The sequence below is a fragment of the Pseudonaja textilis genome, chromosome 5, assembly GCF_049901715.1.
Source record: "Pseudonaja textilis isolate UNSWEBS1 chromosome 5, rPseTex1.2, whole genome shotgun sequence".
Lineage (NCBI taxonomy): Eukaryota > Metazoa > Chordata > Lepidosauria > Squamata > Elapidae > Pseudonaja > Pseudonaja textilis.
This window is the reverse complement of record NC_141994.1, coordinates 43,629,189-43,653,072: the sequence shown is the minus strand read 5'-3', so window position 1 is coordinate 43,653,072 and position 23,884 is coordinate 43,629,189. Positions and strand designations below refer to the sequence as shown.

Below are 23,884 nucleotides of genomic sequence, written 5' to 3'. Positions count from 1 at the left end.
TGGTGCTAATGATGCTGATATCACTAATATGCACATCAGTGATAGACAAGATGGCAATGACAATCAAACCTAAACACAATTGATGACAAAATTAAAATAAAGCTCATGAAGCAGCAAGTTGATATGCCCCATTACAGGATTCAGTATAAGCCTCTTGAATTTTGCTCCATATCATTTTTACCTAAAACTTCAAGCCTATGGGAACTGAACCCTTTAAATACAGAGATGTAATTTTCTACTTTTCCCAGCAAAGCTAGATTTCCAAGGACTTTTTACAATAGTTGGAATTTCCACCATAAAGTCTTTTCTTTTTTTTTCAGTAGTCTGATTATTAACCTTGGGGAATGCATTTCTTCTGGGAAAGAAAAAGTCCCATCTCTGCTGTATAACATAAATACCAATTGTGTCTTTTACATGTTCCATGTAAAAAAGGAGTTTCAACAGATGTTAGGTCTAGCAATAAACATGTAAATATTAAACATAGTAAAAGTAGTCCTTGGCTTACACCCATTTTTTCAGCAACCATTCAAAGTTACAGGAGTGCTGAAAAAAAAAAATCTGGCCAATGCAGCATCCCCGTAACCATAGTTGCAATTATGATTGCAATGGCAGCTGCAGGGAGCCATGGTCACATGATTGCTATTTGTGACCTTCCCAATTTCCCACAAGAAATAGGAAAACCAGCAGGAAAGGCCACGAGTCACTCTGCTAATTCCCTTCTGCTTTTTTTCCTTGGTTGCACCATCTCCTGGCTCATGCAAGTCCCACAGCTTTCTATGACTCACATGCAGTCTGCACGGGCCCTCCCATGCTCTTCCCTGGTCTCTTCAACCCCATGTAGCATTCCCGTGCCACATCTTGGGGTTTTCGCAGCAACTGGGACTGTCCGGGATTGTGATCATGAAGTGATGCAGCCACACGACATAGTGCTTTATGACTTCATCACATAACAGCAAAAATCCCAGCCCACCTGTTGCCATATCCTGAGGATTACCTTTCATTTCTAATCAATATATATATTTTCCTGTCACAGAAACTTCAACCCAGTTTTGGGTAACAATATAGAATAAAATAAGCTAACTTCAGCTAGAGTTGCTATTTCACAGGGAAATATTTTCGTATTATACATACATCAATAAAGTCTTTACGCGTTCCACTGGTAACATTTCTAAAATTTCCAAAGATTCCACTAAACTAAGAAGCGTACTCACAGCTTGACAAGCCACAAACAAGTTTCCTGAGAAAATGAAAAACAAATTTGTGTCTTAGTCCATATGCCTATTTCAGAAATACTTTAAAAGTTATAAAAATAAAATATATTTCAATTTCTTACAAAACACACCGCCTAAATATAAATATGAAAAAAATATTAACAAAATTTCATAAGGTAAATTAAATGCACAGCAAAAGTCTAACATATTGCTTAGATATGAACCAAGTAAGTATGATTATCAAAGATCTGGACATGGATTTGAATAAGAAAAGCTGAAGCCAATCCTATACAGAAAATAAAAATAAGTAACTGTAAGAACAAAGCTTTTCCCATATAATCTTGTCCAGTACTGTTATTTATTTATCTCAACTAATTAATACTGTATTAAAAGCAAATCAAAGCATTAAAACAGCAGATTTGGCCAATCAAACAAATAAAAACTTTTTATGGCCAACAGGCACATTTGGAATTTTGAGAGCATTTTATGAGTACTTCAGAAATGACTGTCATTATAGTGAGGCTGATTGCAAATTATGTTTCTATTAGAAGGCAAATAAAGCATTGGGCTGCAGCCCCCAAATGTTTTTCTAAGAACGATTCTGGGATTCATGCAGGACCAAAATGCACAGTTGGAGATGCAGGCTACACTTGAGGTTAGTGATTACTGGAGCAAGCTGACTACCCATTCATTTTTTAAAATTAAAAAATAGAAAAATTGAATTCAAAAAGGGAGGGAACTGGACGGTGCCAAGAAACATATTAGCAACCGCAGTTACCTCCAGGGATCACGTTGGAAAGGCAAAGTTTTTTAAAAAAATCTGGACAAATAAGGGAGTATCAATCCAACAGCAGTCAAAATTAACCACATTTCTACAAAGTGGGGGAGGGGGAAGAATCAGGGAAGAATACAGATCACATTTATTTTACTTGACGCTTACAAAGAAAGAACAGGTTAATCTAAAGCGCTAACCTTTGCAGAACTGTCCTCTATCAAGGGCAGCAAAGAGACTCTCAAAGAACCTTGTAAACACTGGTGTAATTTTTTCTTTCACAAGTGGCCTGTCAAACATGTAAATGCAAACATAAGTTATAATTTAGAAGAGAGAAAATTTGTAATTTGCCCTGGACAATTTGGATTGAGAATTATAACATTATGTTTAGCTATCCATTCAAAGCTGTATGGAAAACTAAGAGTACCAAATTACATTGTCAGATGTATATAGTTCTCTTTACATGCAACTCCAAATTAAGATGTCTATTTTGCAAAATTAGTGGGTCTTTGAAAATAACATATTTGAAAAAAAAGAAAGCAGGACTGCAAACAGCTTCTAAGTAATAGTAGAGGCAACAAGGGATCAGTAATAAATCCAGGAAATGTGCTCAGGCACAGTATCATTAGCAATACTGCAAATGATCTTAACTTTCAACTGATGGATTTCTAAATAGCCGTTTAGCCAGCAAAGTATTTGGGGTTATTTTACTATTTCTAACTTCCTGTTTCTAGTTGATGATGTTCTAGAAAGCAGAAGAGTAAGTTCCAAGATCTACACGTCAGTTATAATACATGTACTCCAGTATGTGGAAAGAAGTCAAAAATAAGCCAAGGTGATTTATAGTTGCCTTATATGCGGAAGAACTACAAGGGCTGCCCAGGATTGTGAAATATCAGCTGTGTTTCTACTTGTGGGGAATCTGATGCAAGACAGAATATGATCAAGCACAGTCTTCTCTTCTTTTTCTCCCATCTTCTTACTCCTCAAATATCTTCTACTCATCCTAAAATAAAATTGAATGGATGCTATAACAGTTACATGAAATTCTTTGCACTATGTTATTTCAAAGTTATCAGATTTTAGAGATTATGCTTTCCACTATAATTTGCAACCTAGCCACGAGCCCAACAAAGATCTCTCCAATACATTCATTCATACATACATACATACATACATACATACATACATACATTATCTAGCACAAAAGAACAGATTAGGGACCTACACTTTTGGAACTTTAATTCTTGTTTTCTTTATTATAAAAATTTTGATCTGCTTCATAGATCAGTGTTTGTTTTTTTATTTAGTGTGATATACAAACTCATGCTAATAGTTAAAAATGAGCCAAGCCAATATGCTTATTAAGTATGAATAGACCAGTTTAGTCTAGTGATTAAAGCAGCAGGCTAGAAACCAGTAAACTGAGTTTTAGTTTCACAACTGGAATGAAAGCTAGCCAGGTGACTTTGGGTCAATCACTGTTTCAACTCACCTCACCTCAAGATTTTTTGTTGTGGGAAAAATGGAAGGAGGAAGGAGTATTAGATATGTTTGCTGCCTTGAGTTATTTGTACAAAATAATAAAGGCAGGATTTAAAAAAAATCTAAAAACCAACAACTGCTTTGGGTTTCAGTAGAAAGCTAATTTGCATAGTTTGCCTTTCATTATGGAGTTGAATGATACATGAACTTGCAGTCTGATTCATAAAGGGTGATATCTGAACTAGAAAGTAGCAACACAACCTGAGAAATATTCAAAATAAATTAATTACCCATACAGTTCATCCTAGATAACAACTGCCTTGTTTAACAACCATTCAGTTACAATAGTGATTTTAAAAAGCAACTTTATGACTACTCCTTGCATTTACAACCTTTGCAAATCTGTAAAGCAAAGGAAAGCTGAAGTAAGACTTATTGTCTTGCAATCACTTTACTTAACAATTGATTCCAACTGGAATTTCCACTGCAAATGTGGTTGTGAAATAAGGCATTTTAAAATATGAAATTATGACATTGACCCAACACTGAAGATTAATGCATCAACCCAATCAATAGTGCTTAGGGCCAGATTATCACTGGCTTAGAACAGCCTTGTCAACAGGTATCTTCCACTTCAAATTGGGTTAATAGAAATGAATGAATTTTAGTACTGATAGAACTGGAGCAAGATGATGATCCAATTAATGTCACTCCTGTTTTAAGGTAACAATTGCAAAACAACTAAACCAAAATGGGAGTTAAAGAATCTTTATCAGGTGTTAAAACAAATCATTTGCTGGACAAGCTAACCTTAGTTAACAAGTTCTGAGGAACATCATTTGTGTAATTCCAGATAAGGTTAAGACATACATACCCTTTAGCTGATTCTGCAAACACAAGAGGATACTTCTCATATGCCATTGATCCAACAGAGGGAGGTTCTGCTTTCTTTAGGATAAGTCTAGAGAGAACTGCTAAGGCCACTTGCTGCTTCATAGCATCATCGCTATAGATACAGTGCTCAATATATTCAAGGAGGCTGGGAAGGAATTGCTAAAAAGAACAAGACAGTACAGGTAGTCCTTGACTTACAACAGTTCATTTAATGACCGTTCAAAGTTGCAACGGCATGAAAAAAAGTGATTTATGACCATTGCAGCATCCCTATTGTCATATGATAAAAATTCAGGCACTTGGCAACTGACTCATATTTATGATAGTTGCAATGTCCCGGGGTCATGTAATCACCTTTTGCAACCTTCAGAGGAGCAGAGTCAATGGAGAAGCCTGATTCTTTTAATAACTGTGTTACTAAGTTAACAATTGCAGTGATTTGCTTAACAACTGTGCCAAGAAATGCCATAGAATGAGGCAAAAGTCACTTAACAATGTCTCGCTTAGCAACATAAATTTCGGCCTCAACTATAGTCCAAAGTCAAGCCAAGGACTTCCTATACAAGACTTTTCAAGCTAGGACATAAATACATCAGAATCAGGAAGCCAGTTTTCCACATAAACATAGAACTTAGTCTTATTTAATTCTATCAGTTTACAAAGAGTATTCTATAATCTTCCAAACCAGGTGCAGCATTTTTTTTTTAATCTGGGGCTCACAATATCTATGGAAATGCCTACGTATGTGTGCCATTATTTTTAATCTTCACGAATCCTTAGGGGTGGATTTGGGGAGATGTATAGAAAACAGATATGCTACATGTTCCAAAGGCTTCAAAATGATTTTTTTTCACCATTTTAGCTGTCAGAGAGCAAAGGAGGGAAAAAAATCACAATCATAAATGACTGTTGTGCTGCTATATTAGAGATGCATTTTAGAGGGAACTTCGGACTGACAAAAACATAGCTGGAAGGCTACACGTTGTCCATTATGCCTTAGGTGAAGGATTTAATACATGGGCATTAATGTGTGCTTTCCTTCCTATTTTATATCATTTATTTATATACATCAAAAGTTTACACTGCTTAATTCTTAGCAATTCTAATCAGGCAGCTACACTGCTCATCTTCTTTAGTCAAATCTTTCAAGGTCTAAAAGCAACTTCGGGGAAGTGCAATTACTTAGCCACACCCTACTGGTTTCTAAATGAAAATGTAGAGAGAAGCTAATAAGAAATTCAAGGGCTATAGAATAGACTGAACAATTTAAATAAAAAACCAGGAAAGCTCTGATGATAAAGAAACATATCAGCGGGGAAGAAGGCGGAGCCTCCTCATTGATGGACCGTAGATCGTGACTCTCTGTGGCTATGGTTCGTGCTCTTTCATTGGAGAGCCCCAATCATCACGATAAGGGGCTGAAACTGCCTTGGAGGGGCGGTGGAGAAAGGGGAAGCCACAAGCCAGGTTGAGGGGAGCCTCATCTCCCCTCCTGGGCTTCGTCTTTTTCCCCCCCCCGAAGACAACTGCAGCGGTGGTTTAAAATGGTCACCCCAAAGAGGAGGATTCAGCTGGATTAAGATTTGTGCAGGAGAGAAGAAAGAGGTGGATAACATCTGAACCAGGACAACTGGGCAATACAACTAAACAAAAGTACCCCGGGATTAAGGTAAAATGGAATTTTTAAGAAAAGAAAATTGAGCAGTGAAATTAGAAAGGGACAGGAAAAAAAATAAGAAAATATTTTTGACAGCTAAGCGGGGCTTCGAACCAGGAAAGGAAGAAGCTGGAACTAAAGATTGAACTAAATTAGACTAAAATATTTTGGCAATAAAAAGGCATAAAATAAAGCTGGACTTAAGATTGTCAAAAAATAATAATAATAAAGTTTACAAATTGGAGACTGGACTCTGCTGGAATATTGAGGTTCGAAAAACCCTAAACAAAAAAATAGGGGAAAAAGATGAAGACTTTGTATAATGGAGAGTGCCACTTTTTGACAAAAACTTGAGCTCAAACAAAAGGGAAAGCATCCTGTTTCTGAATAAACTTGTGTGGCTGTAACATTAAAGAAATATTGAAACAAAGTAAGAATCTTAGTAAGTGAAAGCAGAACAAGAATAAAGAAAAAAAGCAAGGAAAGACTGACTGTGGGATTGATTGATGTTTTTGGTATAGACCCTGGGCTGGAATAATTGAGAACTTTAGAAAATTGAAAGAAGAAAGAAGAAAAGTAAAAGTGTTTGGGTTTTTTTTTTGGTGGACTTTAACGATCATAAAATACAAGAGTGTGTAATAATGATATCTCTTTGGGAATTAAAAATGGAACTTAAAAATATGAGAGAATTACTACAGGAAAGAGGCGAATCACTTTGCTCTGTGTTAGAAAATATGGAAATGGCGATTGAAGAACAAGAAGAAAAAGCTTCAGAGGAGGAGTCGACTCAAGGAGAAGACATTTTAAATAGACAATTAACACAAAGAACACTACAAAGAAGTGGGGAAAGAAGGAAGGTTAAAAAGTTGAGATTTAAGAAGGCAATCAAAAGGGGTAATACCTGTGAAGTCGGGAAAGGCAGAAAGACCCAGCAGAAAAGGGGAAAGGAAGATATTAAGAAAGAGAGGGATATAAACTGGAATGAGAAACGATAAGGGGAAAAGAGGGGGAGGAGAAGCAGTAAGAAACAGGTTCATGAAATAAAGAAATACGGAAATAGTAAAGTGTGGAAAAGAAATTGTTTTTTTAGAGATAATGGTTGATGAATTAAAAAGGGGATTCTGCAGGGTGACAAGGGGTAATAAGAATATCTCTGCAATTAAAAATATTTAGAAAATAGGGTAATATAGATACTGATCTTATTAAAAATTAAGAGGGGAAAATATGCTGCGGAATCCAAATGAAAAGATGTAATATTATTTTTAACTTCTTAAAAAAAGAAGTTAATAAGAAGTTTTCATTGAGGTGTCACTCTCAAAGTAGTAAAAGGGGGAAAACCTATACTAGTTTTTTTTTCTTTAGTGTTAAAATTTGTATTAATCTAGAATTTATAAAAAGAATGTGTAATAGAAAGGGAATATGACAGACTAAAGAACCAACTAAATTAATAAGTTAATATAGACTATTAAGAGCAAGGAGAGACATTGGTAACCTTTATTATTATTATTATTATTATTATTAGGCAAACACATATGGTTTATCTTTATTTTTGAAATAAATATTAAAGGATTATATTTGAAGTAATTGAAATGAAACAAAAATATGTTTCGATTGAGATTAATGAAAGAGGCTAGAATTAATGTGTTTGTTTCTCTCCTTACTGAAAATTTGGAATGGAAAAGGTAATAATAGAATTAAGTATGCATATATGAATGTATAATGCTGTCATATTTGTATGTAAAGGTGATGACCCGGAAATATGTTGTCCACTGAAAAGAGATTTTTGTTTTTAATGTGAAAAACTGAATAAAATTTGTTAAAAAAAAAAAAAGAAACATATCAGCAAAGTTTCCAGGAATCAAACATGACTCAGAGGAAACTATTGGATTAAAAATAGTTAAATGAACTACCTTATCTATTAAAAGCAACCACTACATTTCAATGTAAAAACAAAATTAAATGAGTTGCTCTCTAAGGGATACATTTAGAATTTCTGTGTCAGCCTCTAACATTCTTAACCTAACTGCAAATCTCCACGGGTTACATATTTCATATTCCTCCCACTCTCCCCCTTCATAATACTTTATACTGCTGTTTCCGTGTTGTACTGCTTCATGATAAATGTTCATCTAAACTTTTCTACTCCATGAAATGATGTTCTCTCCCCTAAAGAGACAGAGGCAAGGCTGAAATTGTAGACCTGAGAAGATTTACTAAACTTCCTAAGATGTACAGAGCAGGGCCCTTATTATTCAGGCTATTGAACGTTTAAAAAATTCGGTTCACTCTAAAAGCAACTGAATATATAAACTGGGCAAGGGAATTCTGCAATTCATCTCCCACTAAGCTACATGCTCCACAAGCTGTCATGGTAAGCACTACAGGTAGTCCTCGACTTACAGCCATTTGCTCAGTGACTGTTCGAAGTTACGACGGCATTGATAAAAGCAACTTACAACCAGTTTTCACACTTACAACTGTCGCAGCATCCCCAGGGCCACCTGATTAAAATTTGGGCACTTGCCAACTGGCATGTATTTATGTGATTACCATTTGTAATTTTCCCAGCTGGCTTCCAATAAGCAAAGGCAATGGAGGAAGTCAGTTTCACTTAACAATCTCATGATTCACTTAACATCTGCAATGATTCAACTAGGAAAAAGAGATTGTAAAATGGGGCATCACTCCTTTAACTGTCTTGCTTAGCAATTGAAATTTTTGGCTCTACTGTGGTTGTAAGACAAGAACTACTTGCATTCCCCAGCCTCAGCCCTTCCTGCAGTGTGTGATAATAGTGGCATTCTTTATGAAATAGCCCAGGGCTTACTGGGATAATGAAGTGCATAAACCTGAAGTGCTCTTATTACTCACTTCTGTGAACGTTTACATACGCTGCATAAAACAAAACGTTGCTAATGTTAAGTAAATTCATGCATTATCTCTAAACAAAATTTTCAAGAATCTAGCAGCTACTGATTTGATAGTTGTGAGCTGTGCAAATTTCATACCCAGGATATTCTTTTGAGATTTTGGAGCTGGCATAAATCAATTATTTTATTTTTATTATTAGCTGAAACATGAAGAATAGAATAAATACAAAGCTATCTCAGAACAAATAAATGCAGCCTTAGGCACTGGATCCCCTTAACCAATGGCTGCTGGATTTTGCAGACTATAGGCATTTCTTGAGCTTCCTTCCACATAATCCTCGCGTTAATTAAAACATGGGTGGGCAACCTGTGGCTGAATTAGAACTCTCTGCATTTGACATTGTTAGAGAGGGCTGCTTGGACTGAAACTCAACAATATACCGAGATGCTTGTATTGTTTCCTCACAGGTGAAAATATGCTGAAACAGTTGCCTACCTTTTCAAATTGTTTCATCAGAAACATCGCTTTAGAAAAATTCAAAATAGAATACCATTCAAATCCACTTCTGAAGACCTATTAAAAAGAAAAACAAAGGACCAGTCCAGATTCAATATGATTTTTCCAAAGAACTCTCAAACTGATTCTGCACAGTTTGCCCAAAGGTAATCACTAAAGTTAACACTGATTTATGAGGGGCATCTTTCCAGAATTAACTGCATTCATATACAAAAGCATCATTGCAGATCACACTAAGAAATGGCTGGAAAAAATCTGACATGTAAATATGCAAAACTGTGTCTTCAGCTCTTTACATATTCAGGCACTGTTGATCGAGAACCCCAACTCAAGGGAGAAAACTAAACATTTAGCTATGTAAATTTAAAACATTAAAAATTAAAATTAAAAAATAAAAACATTTAGAGGAATAATTCTCATAAACCATGAATTGCAGATTTAATATTTGGCCAGACAAATATTAGCAAAAATCTTCCTATTGCTTTAAAACCTAATATTTTATTCATCCTGATATTTCACTGTACCTTGAAACGACACAATCTTTTGCTGCTGTTGAAATGCTTTTATACATTTCATTTCTGCTATATTGACTGTGGTCTTTTATTTAAAATGCAACCTCCCACAAATATGCAGAACTACAAAAAATGTTTTGCAGGAAAAAATTGTGGCCCAAAAAGTAGCATGGTTACTGTCCCTTGTTCCATTTTCCAATGAATTTTTTTTATCGTTGACATTTCAGTTTTGTACCCATTTATTCTTTTCCATAATATTTAGGCATTTTTTTCAGTGAAAGTAAGTTGGTAAGTTAACAAATGGTTTGTATATACAGAAACATTCCTTTTCTGGATGATGCACTTTACGTTTGATAAAGTAGACCATGATCCATGAACAATTATAATAAATGTCTTAGTCCTTAAGGTGCCATAAAACTCAAATTCCTTAAATAGCACATATCATGCATTTTCCCTCAGTCAATACACATATAGTTCATTTCCATTACTGAGGATAAATGAGACTTGTCACTTATGCCCATCTACTTGCATTTATTATCAGAAATATTTAGATCTATTCCAGAAAAATACAAAACAAACATTACAGTACAACAGGCATACGTTCATTAGATCTTTTACCAAAGTTTACATATTAATTTAACTTGGTACCTTATTACCTTTTCAACAGTTTCTTTAACCAAAGAATCAGACAATAAGACATTCTCATGAAGAAGCAAAACAGAAATAACTTTAAGCAGGGAATCACAACAAGGCACTGTGAGTTCAGGTGTATCTATTATTTTTGTTAATGTCTGGAATAGAAGAACAAATAATGATTTTCAAAATTCTAAGACATTCAGGCAAAATAAAAATATATAAAAATATGCTTCAATAGTGTTTCCTTCATTATTTCATATATATAGCAGTACATAGAAAGAATCTCACAATGTGAAAATTTAAAAAAATACTGTAATATTCCTTTATATGAAAACACTTTTTCTCAGAAAATTTACAGCAGATGGGCGGAAAATGGAGACTAAAAATGAATGACAAATTTAAAAAGATAATCCAATTGCATTAGGACTTAGAAACACATTATGCAAGTTTGCCTACATTTCTTTCAATAAAGCCTTTTGTTCTAATGGCAATTCTAGCATTATATGTGACTAATTTTAGTGACAATTAAAATGTTTCTTTGCTTTCTTTCCAAAATGTGGGTCTTTTAACATTTCTTTCCAAAGCCATGAAATCTAAAACCTTTTTGTTATTTGTTCACCTGAAAATGTTGTCTTATCTGACCACCTTATTCAGTGTTCTATTCTATCACACTGTGAGCTGTGCCTATCTCTCAATCTTTCAATTGTCATGTTCCTCTCAGCTGCTTCTTCCTTCTGGAGCAATACTGCCAATATTTCACAACAATATAATAAGAGAGTCAGTGAGGTGTAAGAAAAGAGGATCACACATTCTGGCAGAGCAAAGTTCCCTGAGGATGGGCTCCAGCACGAGTCTGATAGCTCAGATGACTAAACCTCTAAACCTGGTAGTCGAACCAGATTGGATCCTGCAACATTACATATATTTGATTTCATTCATAAAAGAGAATCTAGCTAGGGCTACAGAGTTTTTTTCAGATTGTATAACATAATTAGTAAGATTTATTCTTTAGAAAATTCTCCAGGATAATGTCAAGTATCATTGGATATAACACAACCTATACAACAACACAACACAACCTATACAACAGTTAAGTCAAGCTGCTTGCCTGCCTTTCCCAACCTGGTGCTGGTCAAATATATTCAGACTACAATAATTAATATTCCCAGAATTGTCATCTCAGTTTAGAAATTCCCCCCAAGAGCATCAGGTTAAAAAAGTGTTCTTGATAGCAAACCCACATGACCTGCCCCAATTTAAAAAAAATAGGTTGACATTACCTTACAAACTTCTTCAGGTTGTGAAATTTTTGAGCCATGTGCATACTCTCCTAAGATTAAGTAGACCTGCAATAATCTTTCCATTTGTTCAGAAGCTTCACAACAGTTCTCCTTGGTTACCTTTTCTTGCAACGTAAACACTGATTCCTGATTTTTTTTGACAAAAATGTATTCAAAGTTTAGATTAATAAAAATAAGATAGAAGATTAATTAAGATTAATGAGATTCAGCGTTCATAACTTCTGTTTTGTCTTCTTCCTTATTTCAGAATTAACTATTGAACTATTGGTAACATTTCCACACGGGCATATGATATTAAATAACAAACCAGTCTCAGGGAGTACAATAATTTTATTTATCTCTGGGGCTCTTCCACATGACCCCTAAGTTGAGCTATAAAGATTTCAACTCATACAGAAGCTGTAATATGTGCCACTCAAAAAGGTTAATGACACTATACTTATGGAGCCTGGTTCATCACTGGTGTCATCAAAGCAACATTATAGATGGGATGGATTCTGCCCTGCTACTCACACCGCAATGCTTTATAACACCTAAATGAGGTTGTTGTGAAAGCAATCTTGGACAAAATATTATTTTCACAACTTTTGGATGAGTCTGTAAACAGTATATATCGACATGGTTGTTTGTGACTACAGGTAGTCCTTAATTTACGACCACAAATAGACCAAAATTTATGTTGCTAAGTGAAACATTTGTTAAGTGAGTTTTGTTCCATTTTACGACCTTTCTTGCCACCATTGTTAAATGAATCACTGCAGTTGTCAAGTTAGCAACATGGTTGTTAAATGAATCTGGCTTTCCCACTTTGTCAGAAGGTCTCAAAAGGTGATCATATGACCTGGGACACTGCAGCCTTCATAAATATGAACCAGTTACCAAGCATCCATATTTTGATCACATGACCATGGGGATGCTGCAATGGTCTTGTGTGAAAAATGGTCTTTTCACTTTTTTCAGGGCCACTGTAACTTTGAACGGTCGCTAAATGAACTGTTTTTAAGTCTGCTGTATTTTTTCATCAGTTAAGCTTTCAAATCAGTTTTCCCCAAGCATAAGTCTACAGCAATTGGAACAACTACTCTCATATGCCACAGGCAGCACAACCATTTTGGGATGGCTTAGAGTACTCCAGTTTGCTGGAATACAAAATAATACAAGATCATTGCTACTTTAACATAAAATACTTTTCCTGATTTTTTTCATTATGTAACCTTATCGCTAATATTAGGCGGAGAGTTGGGACTTCTCTTTGTATTTCAATCATCTTCAACGTACCTGCAAACATTTGAAAAATATATCAAAATGTTCCCTATAGATGAATCTAGCAGCTGATTGTGCCATATGTTTGCAAACTTCTCCAACGGAAACCCAGGGGAGTATAACCTCTGTTTCTGTAACTGGTCCCATCTTCTTCAAAATTAATGGTATAGCCTGCAAAAAAAAAAGTCAGATAGATGAGGGCTATTTTCTAAATAAAAATTTTAAAGTTATTGTCAATAACCTTTACAATCCTATGACAGATTATGATAATGTGCTACCAATATAAGAGAATATTTATAGCTCAGAGTTGAAATGAGGGATTCTTGGTGCCCTCTGAGCTTAGTTGTATTCTTGCAGATGTTTCATTAACATCATTAGCGCACTAATACAGGTAGTCCTTGACTTACAACAGTTCATTTAGTGACCATTCAATGTTACAACAGCACTGAAAAATGTGACTTATGACCGTTTTTCATATTTACAACCTTAGCAACATCCCCATGATTATGTGACTGAAATTCAGGTGCTTGACAACTGGTTCATATATAGGGTTGCAGTTGTCCAAGGTCATGTGATCACTTTTTGAGACTTTCTGAGAAGCAAAGTCAATGGGGGTGCCAGATTCACTTAACCAGATTACTAACTTATCAACTACTGCATTCACTTAACAACCGTGACAAGAAAACTCATAAAATAGGGCACACCTCACTTTACAAATGTCTCACTTAATAACAGAAATGTTTGGCTCCATTGTGGTCATAAGTCAAGGTTTACCTGTAATTAAGCTCAGAGAGTATCAAGGACCCCTTATGGTAATATGATTTTGTCCTTTTAAAAATAATAAAAGATATGTTAACTTCTGATGGATACATGTTTTACTAAAATATATATTTTTAAGCCCTTTCAAAATTGAATTCCGCCATTGGCACTTACTTTCAGTCTACCATTGACCAAGTAGTAAACAAAACATTCTTCAATAGTGGTTAATAGTGGTTATAAAATAAAGGATCCAAATCTAAGCTAACTTAAATATAGCAAATCAGAATCTCTATTATTTAGTGTATGGTATATCATACATGGAGTAGCATTATATATTAACATTTCACCTCGATTAGTGCAACACAATAAAATATAAATGTTAAAATGATCTATGTTCAAATACCAATGTCTAGGCCATCTAACCATTGAAGCACAGCATTATTTATATTTTAAAAAATCAGGTACTGGACCAGTATATGCCCTCAGTTTACAGCCACATGATGTAATCATGATTATAGATCGTCTATAAACTAGGTTATATTTGTTTCATGCACCAAGAATTGTTTACCTTTTCTGCACAGGAGTGGAACATGTTTCTAACCCCTTTGCACATCTCAAAAATTAATTGTCCCACACCTTCCACTTTCTCTGGATGCTCTCCCAGATCAAGGAACATAAGGTTTAAAAGGGCATTTTTGTCAGAAACCTGTGAGACAAAATTGAAGAATGAAAATGTAGTGTTCCACTTTACACTCAAATTCAGTTAATTCCCAGTGATACTCTGACTTCTCCACCTGAAACTCTCCATACTGTAATGCTGTTCCATTTTACTTAAACATAATTGGAAAAAGTAGATGGGCAAAAAGCATAGCACAGGGGTGTCAAACTCGTGACAACACGTTTGTTAACTCATAAAATATTTCTCTGGTCTTTTAGAGTTGCTAACAGAGTTGCTACCGGAGCCCTGACAATGTTGTCATTACATGACATATTACAACTTTTTCTCCTTCGCTAAACTGGGAGTGGGCATGGCCAACGCGTGATGTATCTGTCCCACAAGCCGCAAGTTTGACATGCCTGACATAGCCTATTAGTATTATTATTATGGAAAGACCTCAAATTATAACTGTCTGCCTCACAATATGTTTATTATTACAAACATTTTACTGTCCTATTAATATTACTGCTTGCTATTTTATTGATTTTATATTTTAATTGAATTTTATTGTTATTTGGTTTTATTTACACTTTAAACTACCACGAGTTGGTTTATGTCATCAACATTATTTATATTAATATAAATATTTTATTGTCAATAAAATTCTTTCATCTCATAATGAAAAATATTTCATTAGTTGTTTTATTAGGTATCTCATTCTTTTTCTCAGTAATTCAGATCAATTTGGGATTTCAACAGCCTATCAAGTAGATCAAACGGAGCAACTATTCACATGTTTTCCTTGCAATGTAATCCCTAATGGGAAGAGGAAAAAAGGTAAGTGGCCACCTGTTCAACAAGATTTTAAATAAAGCTACCCTTGTTCTAAGCACTCTTGATAATCATGCTGCAGAAATGTGCAAGTGGAAAAGTTTGTTCATCTGGTGTGTCAACTCAAATCACATTAGCAGCACTTTACCAAATAATGTTTAATTACTTGGTAGAAAAGTAGAAAAAGAATCCACGATCGCTTACAGGAACAAAATATGAACAGTTCTAGTATAGGCCGTTACTAGAACAAGAACAACTAAAACTTATATCCTACACACTAAATACTAAAGGAGGCATAGAAATTTGAATGCTAGCATAAGCTATATGCTACTTAAGCTTCTTAAGCTTTACAGCCATAAAAACATATCACAAGTTTCTGGACTCTTGATCACCTACTTAATCGTGACAATCCTGCCATGACAAACGTGATCTTTTTTATTATACCATGTATAAGTTGTTGTTGTTGCATGATTGCCCAGTAAAAGTTACAGCCTTCTATTATATTTCTTTATTTTTAGTGAGTTGGTTTATTCAGTAATAATGTAGAAAATGAGAAGGTCCTTATGAATGTCACCAGCTGAAAATATTCTTAGGCTTAATAGTATCCTGGCAAGAATTACATGTGCTATTTATATTATAGATAAGAAAAGAAAAATCATAGAAAAACTTGCATGGTGATTATATGGTCATGAGATTTTCCAAATTTCCACCGAGTGTTCTTCAGGAAAAACATTCAACACTATCAAAAATGTTGTTTTCCTTCCTGTCCTCTTCCCCACCCATTTCTGTTGATGTATATTACAGTCATTCAGTGCCTTAAGATCACAATATATGCAATCATTATAATGATAACAATCATACCTACTGATTCTTGCTATCAAGGTCAGATGTATAAGCACAAGCCCAACTTGCACATCACACACTGAAACAAAATTTGTTATGCTACATGACTAAGCTGAGACAAAGATTTCGAATTAACACACAGCAATGCCCATAATTCAGCACATTTCCCATTAAATAGTTCATAGTAGAAAACTGAAAAATTCTGAGCTCATGCAGTAGTTTAATTCAAGAGTTAAGAAATCCTTAGTTCAAATCAAACTTCAGGCACGAACATAACTGGTTCAGATATAGATCTTCCTCTCCCAGTTCTCTAATATGAAAACTGAACATATCTTGGGCACTTGCAAGTATTATATAACATATAGGTATATTAGGAGAGAAGAGCTACTCTTAATACTGTGACTTCCATGTTACCTTGAAAACTGATATTACTGCACAGTTAACAAATGAACCCTTGACTAAAACAGGATTTTAGCTTCTAACTTGTATTATTAAAAAGAAAGAGGTTATCATTCATGGTAGAGCACATGTCTTTATGAAACATGCTCTACCATGAATGATAATCTCTTTCTTTTTAATAATACAAGTTAGAAGCTATAATCCTGTGTTAGTCAAGGGTTCATTAGTTAACTATGCAGTAATATCAGTTCTCAAGGTAACATGGAAGTCACAGTATTAAGAGTAGCTCTTCTCTCCTGATATACATATATGTCAGTGCCAAAGGAATCCCTGGCAACTGTTTCCATTGATTTAAATACTATGGCCAACCTTTCCCATTCATTCTTCCCAGTACTGCTCCTCCTGTCCATCACACCTACCTTCCTCATCAGGAAGGTGAAGCTTTCTGCTGCAAAGTTTCTGATGTGTTGTTTGCGATGACCCAGAAGGGTACTGTACAATCTGTAAATACAAAGTTTTCATGTATCAAGAAGAACGAAAGGAAGAAAGCTAGCCAGGTCAACTGATTCTTCCAACAACATTTTGCAGACTCACCCATCTAACTTAGGACAGAACATATTTTGTTCTATGTATAAATAGAATACATACACCAAAGTAAGATAGCTTGTAAGAATGGGGAAAAATGGCCAAATTTCACTTGGGTAGGGAAGAAACTGGTGACACAAACAGCAAGTATTGTTTCTAAGTAGTTTCATGAAAGCACAGGGATGCGGTGGTCAGAAGATTAAAGAAAAATACATTCCTGTTAATATATTCCCATCAATTCCTTCTCCCCACACCCTCTCTCTCTCTCTCTCTCTCTCACACACACACACACACACACATACCAGAATGTAACAGGAATTGGTTATTTATTATACTGGACATTTTTACAGCCTATTATCATACACACACAAGGTATTAAACTAATGCAGATATGAAAGGCAAATGGAGCAATTGATCACTATATAAATGTCTAAAGGCTCTGTAGGTCTAAAATGGTTGAAATATCCACACCAAAGTATTGGGTTTTCTGTCAGGAATAGTTAAATTTTGCTATTAGCACATAATTGTATCAAGACTGCAGACATATTTCCATTACCTTTGATGGACACCAAATTCCTTACCAGAACCACATTCTGTGCTTGTCTGAAATCATAATTCTGAACATGTAAATATTTCTAAATTAGATATTAAAGTTTTTCATTCAGAACAGTTTCCCAAGTAGCTTACATGATATTTATATGATTTATGTGACAAAATTTTCCTCATGGGATAGGGTTCTGGTCCATTGTGGATTCTGTTTAAAATTAATAAGTATTAGGAGCATTTTTATGGCTTGCACCAGTCACTGATTTATGTTAATTTAGATTTATGGAAAGGTAGTTTGGTATAGCAGTTAGGAGACTGGACTGGAAAACAGAGACTATGTATTCTAATTCTCCCTTAGGCAGAAGAGCTGGCTGGATGTCTTTGGGCCAGACACTCTCTCAACACAATGCATCTCCCAGGATTGTTGTTATGGGAAAATAGGAGGTTCAAGCATTAGTGCATCTTGAGTTCTACAAAATGAAGGAAATATGTGTGATTAATCAATATTATTCCATAGATTTTTATAGAGTTATTTTTTGAGATAGGCATTTGCTTTTGGATATGGTGAAAGGTACTAGTACACTAAGGACTTTGGTTAAAATTAATGTCATAAGAATTAGGATATATGTTTAAGATTAGTGATAGGCCCTGATATACCTTATGGTTGAGATTTTCTTCTAGAACTAGATTCACATTGAGTTAGGATTCTAGTTCATTAAGGACTTGGGATAAAATTAATGTTACAATAACTATTAGGGTGCATCTTAAGCTTAGGGTAAACTACCATATATATTACTATTAGGAATTCTAGGGTTTGATGTAGAGAATATATTTTGCATGGTCAGTAAAATGAATTAAGGATTAGCACTCAAATGATGGGAGTTAATAAAACTTGTATACTAAAATCCTCTATAGTATTTTTGATCAAAATGCTTACCCATAAATGTTGTTCATGTCCTTCACCATCAGCCTCCATAAATATTTGTAAAGATAGGAAAGTGATGAAAAGGCCCATTCTAGCAACTCTGTGTCCTGAGTTTCTAACAGACTTGTAATGCAGAGAAAAAAATCTTGAAAATGTGGATAAAAATCTGTCTGAAGATCACGGGCCAGCTGTACCACCAAACTAGATTGAAAAACACAAAGCAGAATTACGACTTGATTTGCACATTGTGTTAAGCTATAGTTTGTTTAACTGAGTACCTCTTAATTGAATAGGCTGACACAATATGATCAACTAAAAACTATGGTTTTCAGTTATAGTAAGTTGCATGAAGCACTGAATCAGAATGAAACAAATAACTTTCTGGCATACCTCAATGTGTGAACACAACCTGTAACAAACATACGCATTCAATAGTAATTATAAATAGCTCTGAAAAATGTTGATGCCCTATAATGAAATGTATTTCTGCGATGTATTCTTATAGCTGAAACATTCCTCAGCTACAGGTAATACCAACTACAAGTTTTGAGAAGCAGATATAATTCGTATTATTGCTCCACTATTAAACGGTCAGTTTATTATATTATCCATATGTATGAAGTATTTAATCTGCAGTATAGTACTTTTTCGAATCTGTTGCCCTCTTGATCCATTGGACCAATTTCTATCATCATTTGATCATAAACATCTATAGAGAATATATTTGTTGATGTCCAATACAGCTGGAAAAGATCAAACTGGAGAGGACTATTCTACATTAAAATGTAATGTAGTGCCTGGTTTCACACATTGCACTGTAATTGATTTTACCACATACTCTAAACCAAAAAGTAAAGATGTCATGCATTGTGTGAACCTAATCAAAGTGTTGTAAATAAAGCAACAGAAACAATCATCAGGATTTAAAAAAATTAAAGGCACTAAGTACCACAGAATCATCCTGTCTTTTTATTTACAGATAAAAATATCTGCATTCTTGTCTTGGGTCTGCGAAGAAAACGTATGTCCAATTACTACATATACTTACTCCAAAAGGGGTTGAAATGCAAGACTGTTTTTCACTTGCAGGTGGTTTTTCAAGCTTTTTACAATTGTATTCTGATAGTATACTATTTGATTGAAAGACTGGCATTTGTTGACAACCTGTCTGTAGAATGTCACTATGTAAAAAAAAAGTTAGAGAAAAAAACTGAGAAAATAAAAGTAATTAGTAACAGTTATAAATAATTCAAAGGATGGTACTTTTTTGTCAGGGCTAGGGGACTAAGCGCTAAAGCTCTCTAATTAGATACACTCAAATGGATGAGCCAAGAAGAATTAACAAGGGTAACATCTTCATTCTTCCTATTCTTATACAGAACATATCAGAAATCTTATAATTTTATAAATAAATAATTATAACTCTCTCTCTCTCTTAACAATTGTGGCAAGAAAGATCATAAAATGGAATAAAACTCATTTAACAAATGTTTCACTTAGCAACAGAAATTTTGTACTCAATTGTGGTTGTTAGTTGAGCACTAGCTGTACCACTATACTAGTACCAGATGATGATCCTGCATAAATGCAATATTTATTATATTCCTATAATGCCTGTTAATAAATGTTATCAGCAAAATTATTTAGACTGTAATAATCCTATATGGTTTACACTTGCCTTATGTGTCACTAACAAGCAACGTTTCAGTTATTTACATATTTATTAATTTACAAACAGAGAAACACATTGTTTTGGCAGGCTACTTCTACACAATATCTATTTAATCTAATGTTAAAACTGTGCAAAATCTGCTTGGTGTTCAATGTATGTATGTATGTATATCTTTATCTTTTGATCTTTTACACATACAGGAAAATATGGTGTATTTGATACAACAAGCTGATGAAATGAATCCCATGACCAAAATGCAAGAGTTGAATGCAATTCCAACAAGAAAAAAAAGTAGTAGAAAGGGAGAAGTTGCATTGTATTTTAAAAATATCCACTCTTGCTCAAAAATCAAAATGAATTAAGCAACGTTGTAGCAAGTTCTAGGGATAAATTAAGCAAAGGAACCAACAAAGTAATAGTGCTTTTGGTATATTACTGTTCATCCAATCTAAGGAGAGATGTGGATAATGACTTGCAAAATTAAACTGCAGGTATTCTAAAAGATATGAAGTAGATGATGACATCTGATGTCAAGAAATTACTTGATAATTGTTATGTAGCCAAACATAATCCTTCCAGAAAATTCCTGGCTGTTTTACAAGACAACTCTCTTTTTATAGAGGGAGGAGGAAGGCACAGAAAAACTATTTTTGACTTGATGCTAACCAAAAATTGAAGACTTAGTTTAGAAACTGAAAGTAGCAGGAACAAAGGGAGAAAGTACCATGTAATTCTGAATTTTTTATTATAAGTACTTGGATTTCTGAGTGAACTGCAATATAAAAAAAAATGGGGAAAAAAAAGAGTATACCAAAATGCCATGTCAGATTCAGCTCTCTCCATTTCTCAAGTCCTTCATGAAAATAGGTCTCAACCTCCTACCAAAATCAAGCATATACATTAATCAGTAGACATACATATTATTTTTCAAAGAATAAGGCATACAAACAATATTTTTATGATCATTATTTTGTGATATGTAACACAAAAGACCCTGAAATATTCCAGTGATTATTCTATTGCATATATAATTTGAAATGATTTGCCAATGAATTACAAAAAGAACTGAAAATCCTAATAAATCAATGAGTATAGCAATATTTTATAATCCAATAGTAATGATTTGATAGTAGGAAGCCAAGTGCCAATTTTTGTTATAGTAAGATATTAATTTCCTTCTATTGCTTGTTTTCACTGTTTTCCTACCAAGAAAGAAAGAGTGACAAGAAAAGAGTAGAGAAGGAACGTTAGAACGAGGCTTTCTACAGTTAATGTAAATTGTATGTAAATTTTCTTTTTCTTTTTGAAAAATTTGTTTCTTCTTTTTAAAACTAAACAATCATATTCAGAAGCTGATTTTGACATGTTACAGATCTGCCTAAAATAGAGTCTGCATATACAATTACTGCTGAATTGAAAACAATAGTGTGTACCATAGCATTTAGGCATAAATAATGAGAATCCATTCAATAAATTCTCTCTGTTTAAGGTACATAATAGCCATGACAACAATTCTTCCATGATGCCATAATTTTAGCATGGAAGTTGTTGTACATGTGCCCAAGTAAAAAATAATATTTGTGGTACATTAACTTCTCTCCAGGGATATTTATTTATGCATGCATGTGTGAGCACACACACACACTTATAATTTGAGATGTGGTATAATGAGGCCCATATGTCTTTCTGCCATAGTTTCTCTTTTGCACAGTGGAGCTATAGATTTTTTTTAATGTATACCTCAAACTTTCTATTAACAGTGGCACTCAAGGCAGCTTATTGCATCATGGGAATAATATAAGAATGTACCAAAAAGGGATAATAATTTTGTTACCAACTTGGAGAGAGGGAGGGAGGGAGGACAATTATATATCAACTGAAATGAAAGAATCCTAAAGGGCAGCTATTTCAGCAAGTAAACAAAATACTGTTCCTATCACTAAGGAATATGATATATGGCAATATTCTCAGAAAGGCAATATGACTTTAAGATTGTTGGTCTTACCTCAGCATAGCTTCCTGTTCTATCAATGCGATGTATAATGTCAATGTTTACATTGCTTAAACGTTCTGAAAAGGTGAGGAACTACAAGAAAAACACAGAAGATACTCTGGCTGAATATCAGTAATGCATGAAATCAAATTGAAAAAAAATACTTTGTCATTTGGGTCAAATCTGATGCCACTGCATCTTTAAAATATTTTTATTATATTGGCATGATACTTGAAAGCACATGGTCCCTATAATCTTCTGATACTGACACATATGCCAGTGTCCTTTTTTTGCACTTAACCACATGTTCCACATTCTGGATATAATTAATAATAATAGTATGGTATAAGCCTAACACAGTTAGCTGAAAAACTTACTCTAGTCCCCAAATAGCAGCCTTCCCAATCTAGTACTATAAAATGTTCTGTTTGGGCGAATTTGTTCAGTTCACCTACTTGTAGATGATTCCTCTCTTAAACTAAACATTATTATAATGTATATGGGCAACCAGAATGGGCGTTATTTTCATTCGCAAACTAACGATTTAGCTAGACTTTAGCACCACTAAAGACATCTATTAATTCCATAATTCTAATATGAAAATAGACGTCACAATTTCAGATCTAAGTTCCATTAAAATCAATACCGTATTCAGGATTCAATTAACAGCAACGCATGTATTAATTCTCCTTTACGGTAAATCAAATATTAAACTGATCTGGCACCCGTGTCTCACCCGATGCGTGTTCTCATTCTTATGAGCTGACGATTTGGTCTTCATGTATTCGAAAATTTAAAACAAAAAAAGCTGCTTTAGGGGACGATGACGGCAAACTCTGCAAGAGATCTTGCAAAAAATGTTTTATTCAGTCGGACACCCGTACAAACATGTGGCTCTTTAACTCCAGGAGGCTACCATCTTGATTGAGGGATTCTGGGATATGGCTACCATGTGACACATAAGCCGGAACAAAAAAGTGGAAAGAAAACTCGGCGAGTGGGTTTCATTTTACAAATCTTTTTGCGTCTCTGTAACAGTTAACCCCCACACCCCACCCCCGGAGTTTGTGCCTTTTGATAACTTTTGTCAGTTGAAAAAAGATTTACTAGACTCCTAATTTGTTGTCGCTATAATTTAACGTGGCTCTTCTTCTGTAGAGGCTGTGTCCGTATGCATTGCTCGGCTGCGAGAGAATGCGCTGGAGAAATAAAAGGAAAAGGCTGAATCGAATCCATTAATCTAAAACCAAGTGACTTGTGGGTGGATTCTGAAATAGGTCCATAGACGGGGGTCCTTGGGAATCCAGCCTAGTACAAATAAATAGTTGGACAAACGATCAAAAACTATAACGGGAATCTTGTAGTATCGGTAAACTGATTACTGTGATGAGTTTGGGGCTGGAGTTGCTGTGGTTTTTGCAAGTACATTTCTAAGATAATACTGAAAAATGTAGTTTAATAGATTTACAGTAATTAAAGCTATAATTAGTCTTGACCTTGGGGACAAAGACAGGCTGATTCCTGCTCTGAAAATAAAGTTGTAGGTTGGTAAGGA

At 34.5% G+C, this 23,884-nt stretch overlaps 1 protein-coding gene across 1 annotated transcript in view; it reads right to left on the bottom strand.

Moving 5' to 3' along the window:
* Positions 1 to 23,271, bottom strand: part of UTP20 (UTP20 small subunit processome component) — a 72,232-nt gene extending 48,961 nt beyond the window's left edge. Inside the window, exons 1-15 of the mRNA XM_026697943.2 lie at positions 23,066 to 23,271; positions 22,342 to 22,422; positions 21,148 to 21,214; positions 19,713 to 19,845; positions 18,677 to 18,865; positions 17,028 to 17,109; positions 14,446 to 14,583; positions 13,134 to 13,289; positions 11,835 to 11,981; positions 10,575 to 10,709; positions 9,386 to 9,463; positions 4,343 to 4,521; positions 2,834 to 2,989; positions 2,184 to 2,272; positions 1,132 to 1,237 (exon numbers count right to left, since the gene is read on the bottom strand). Coding sequence (XP_026553728.2) covers positions 1,132 to 1,237; positions 2,184 to 2,272; positions 2,834 to 2,989; positions 4,343 to 4,521; positions 9,386 to 9,463; positions 10,575 to 10,709; positions 11,835 to 11,981; positions 13,134 to 13,289; positions 14,446 to 14,583; positions 17,028 to 17,109; positions 18,677 to 18,865; positions 19,713 to 19,845; positions 21,148 to 21,214; positions 22,342 to 22,422; positions 23,066 to 23,110 — 1,781 coding nt within the window. The 5' untranslated portion in view covers positions 23,111 to 23,271. The remainder of the gene's footprint in view (positions 1 to 1,131; positions 1,238 to 2,183; positions 2,273 to 2,833; positions 2,990 to 4,342; positions 4,522 to 9,385; positions 9,464 to 10,574; positions 10,710 to 11,834; positions 11,982 to 13,133; positions 13,290 to 14,445; positions 14,584 to 17,027; positions 17,110 to 18,676; positions 18,866 to 19,712; positions 19,846 to 21,147; positions 21,215 to 22,341; positions 22,423 to 23,065) is intronic.
* Positions 23,272 to 23,884: the final 613 nt, after the last annotated feature.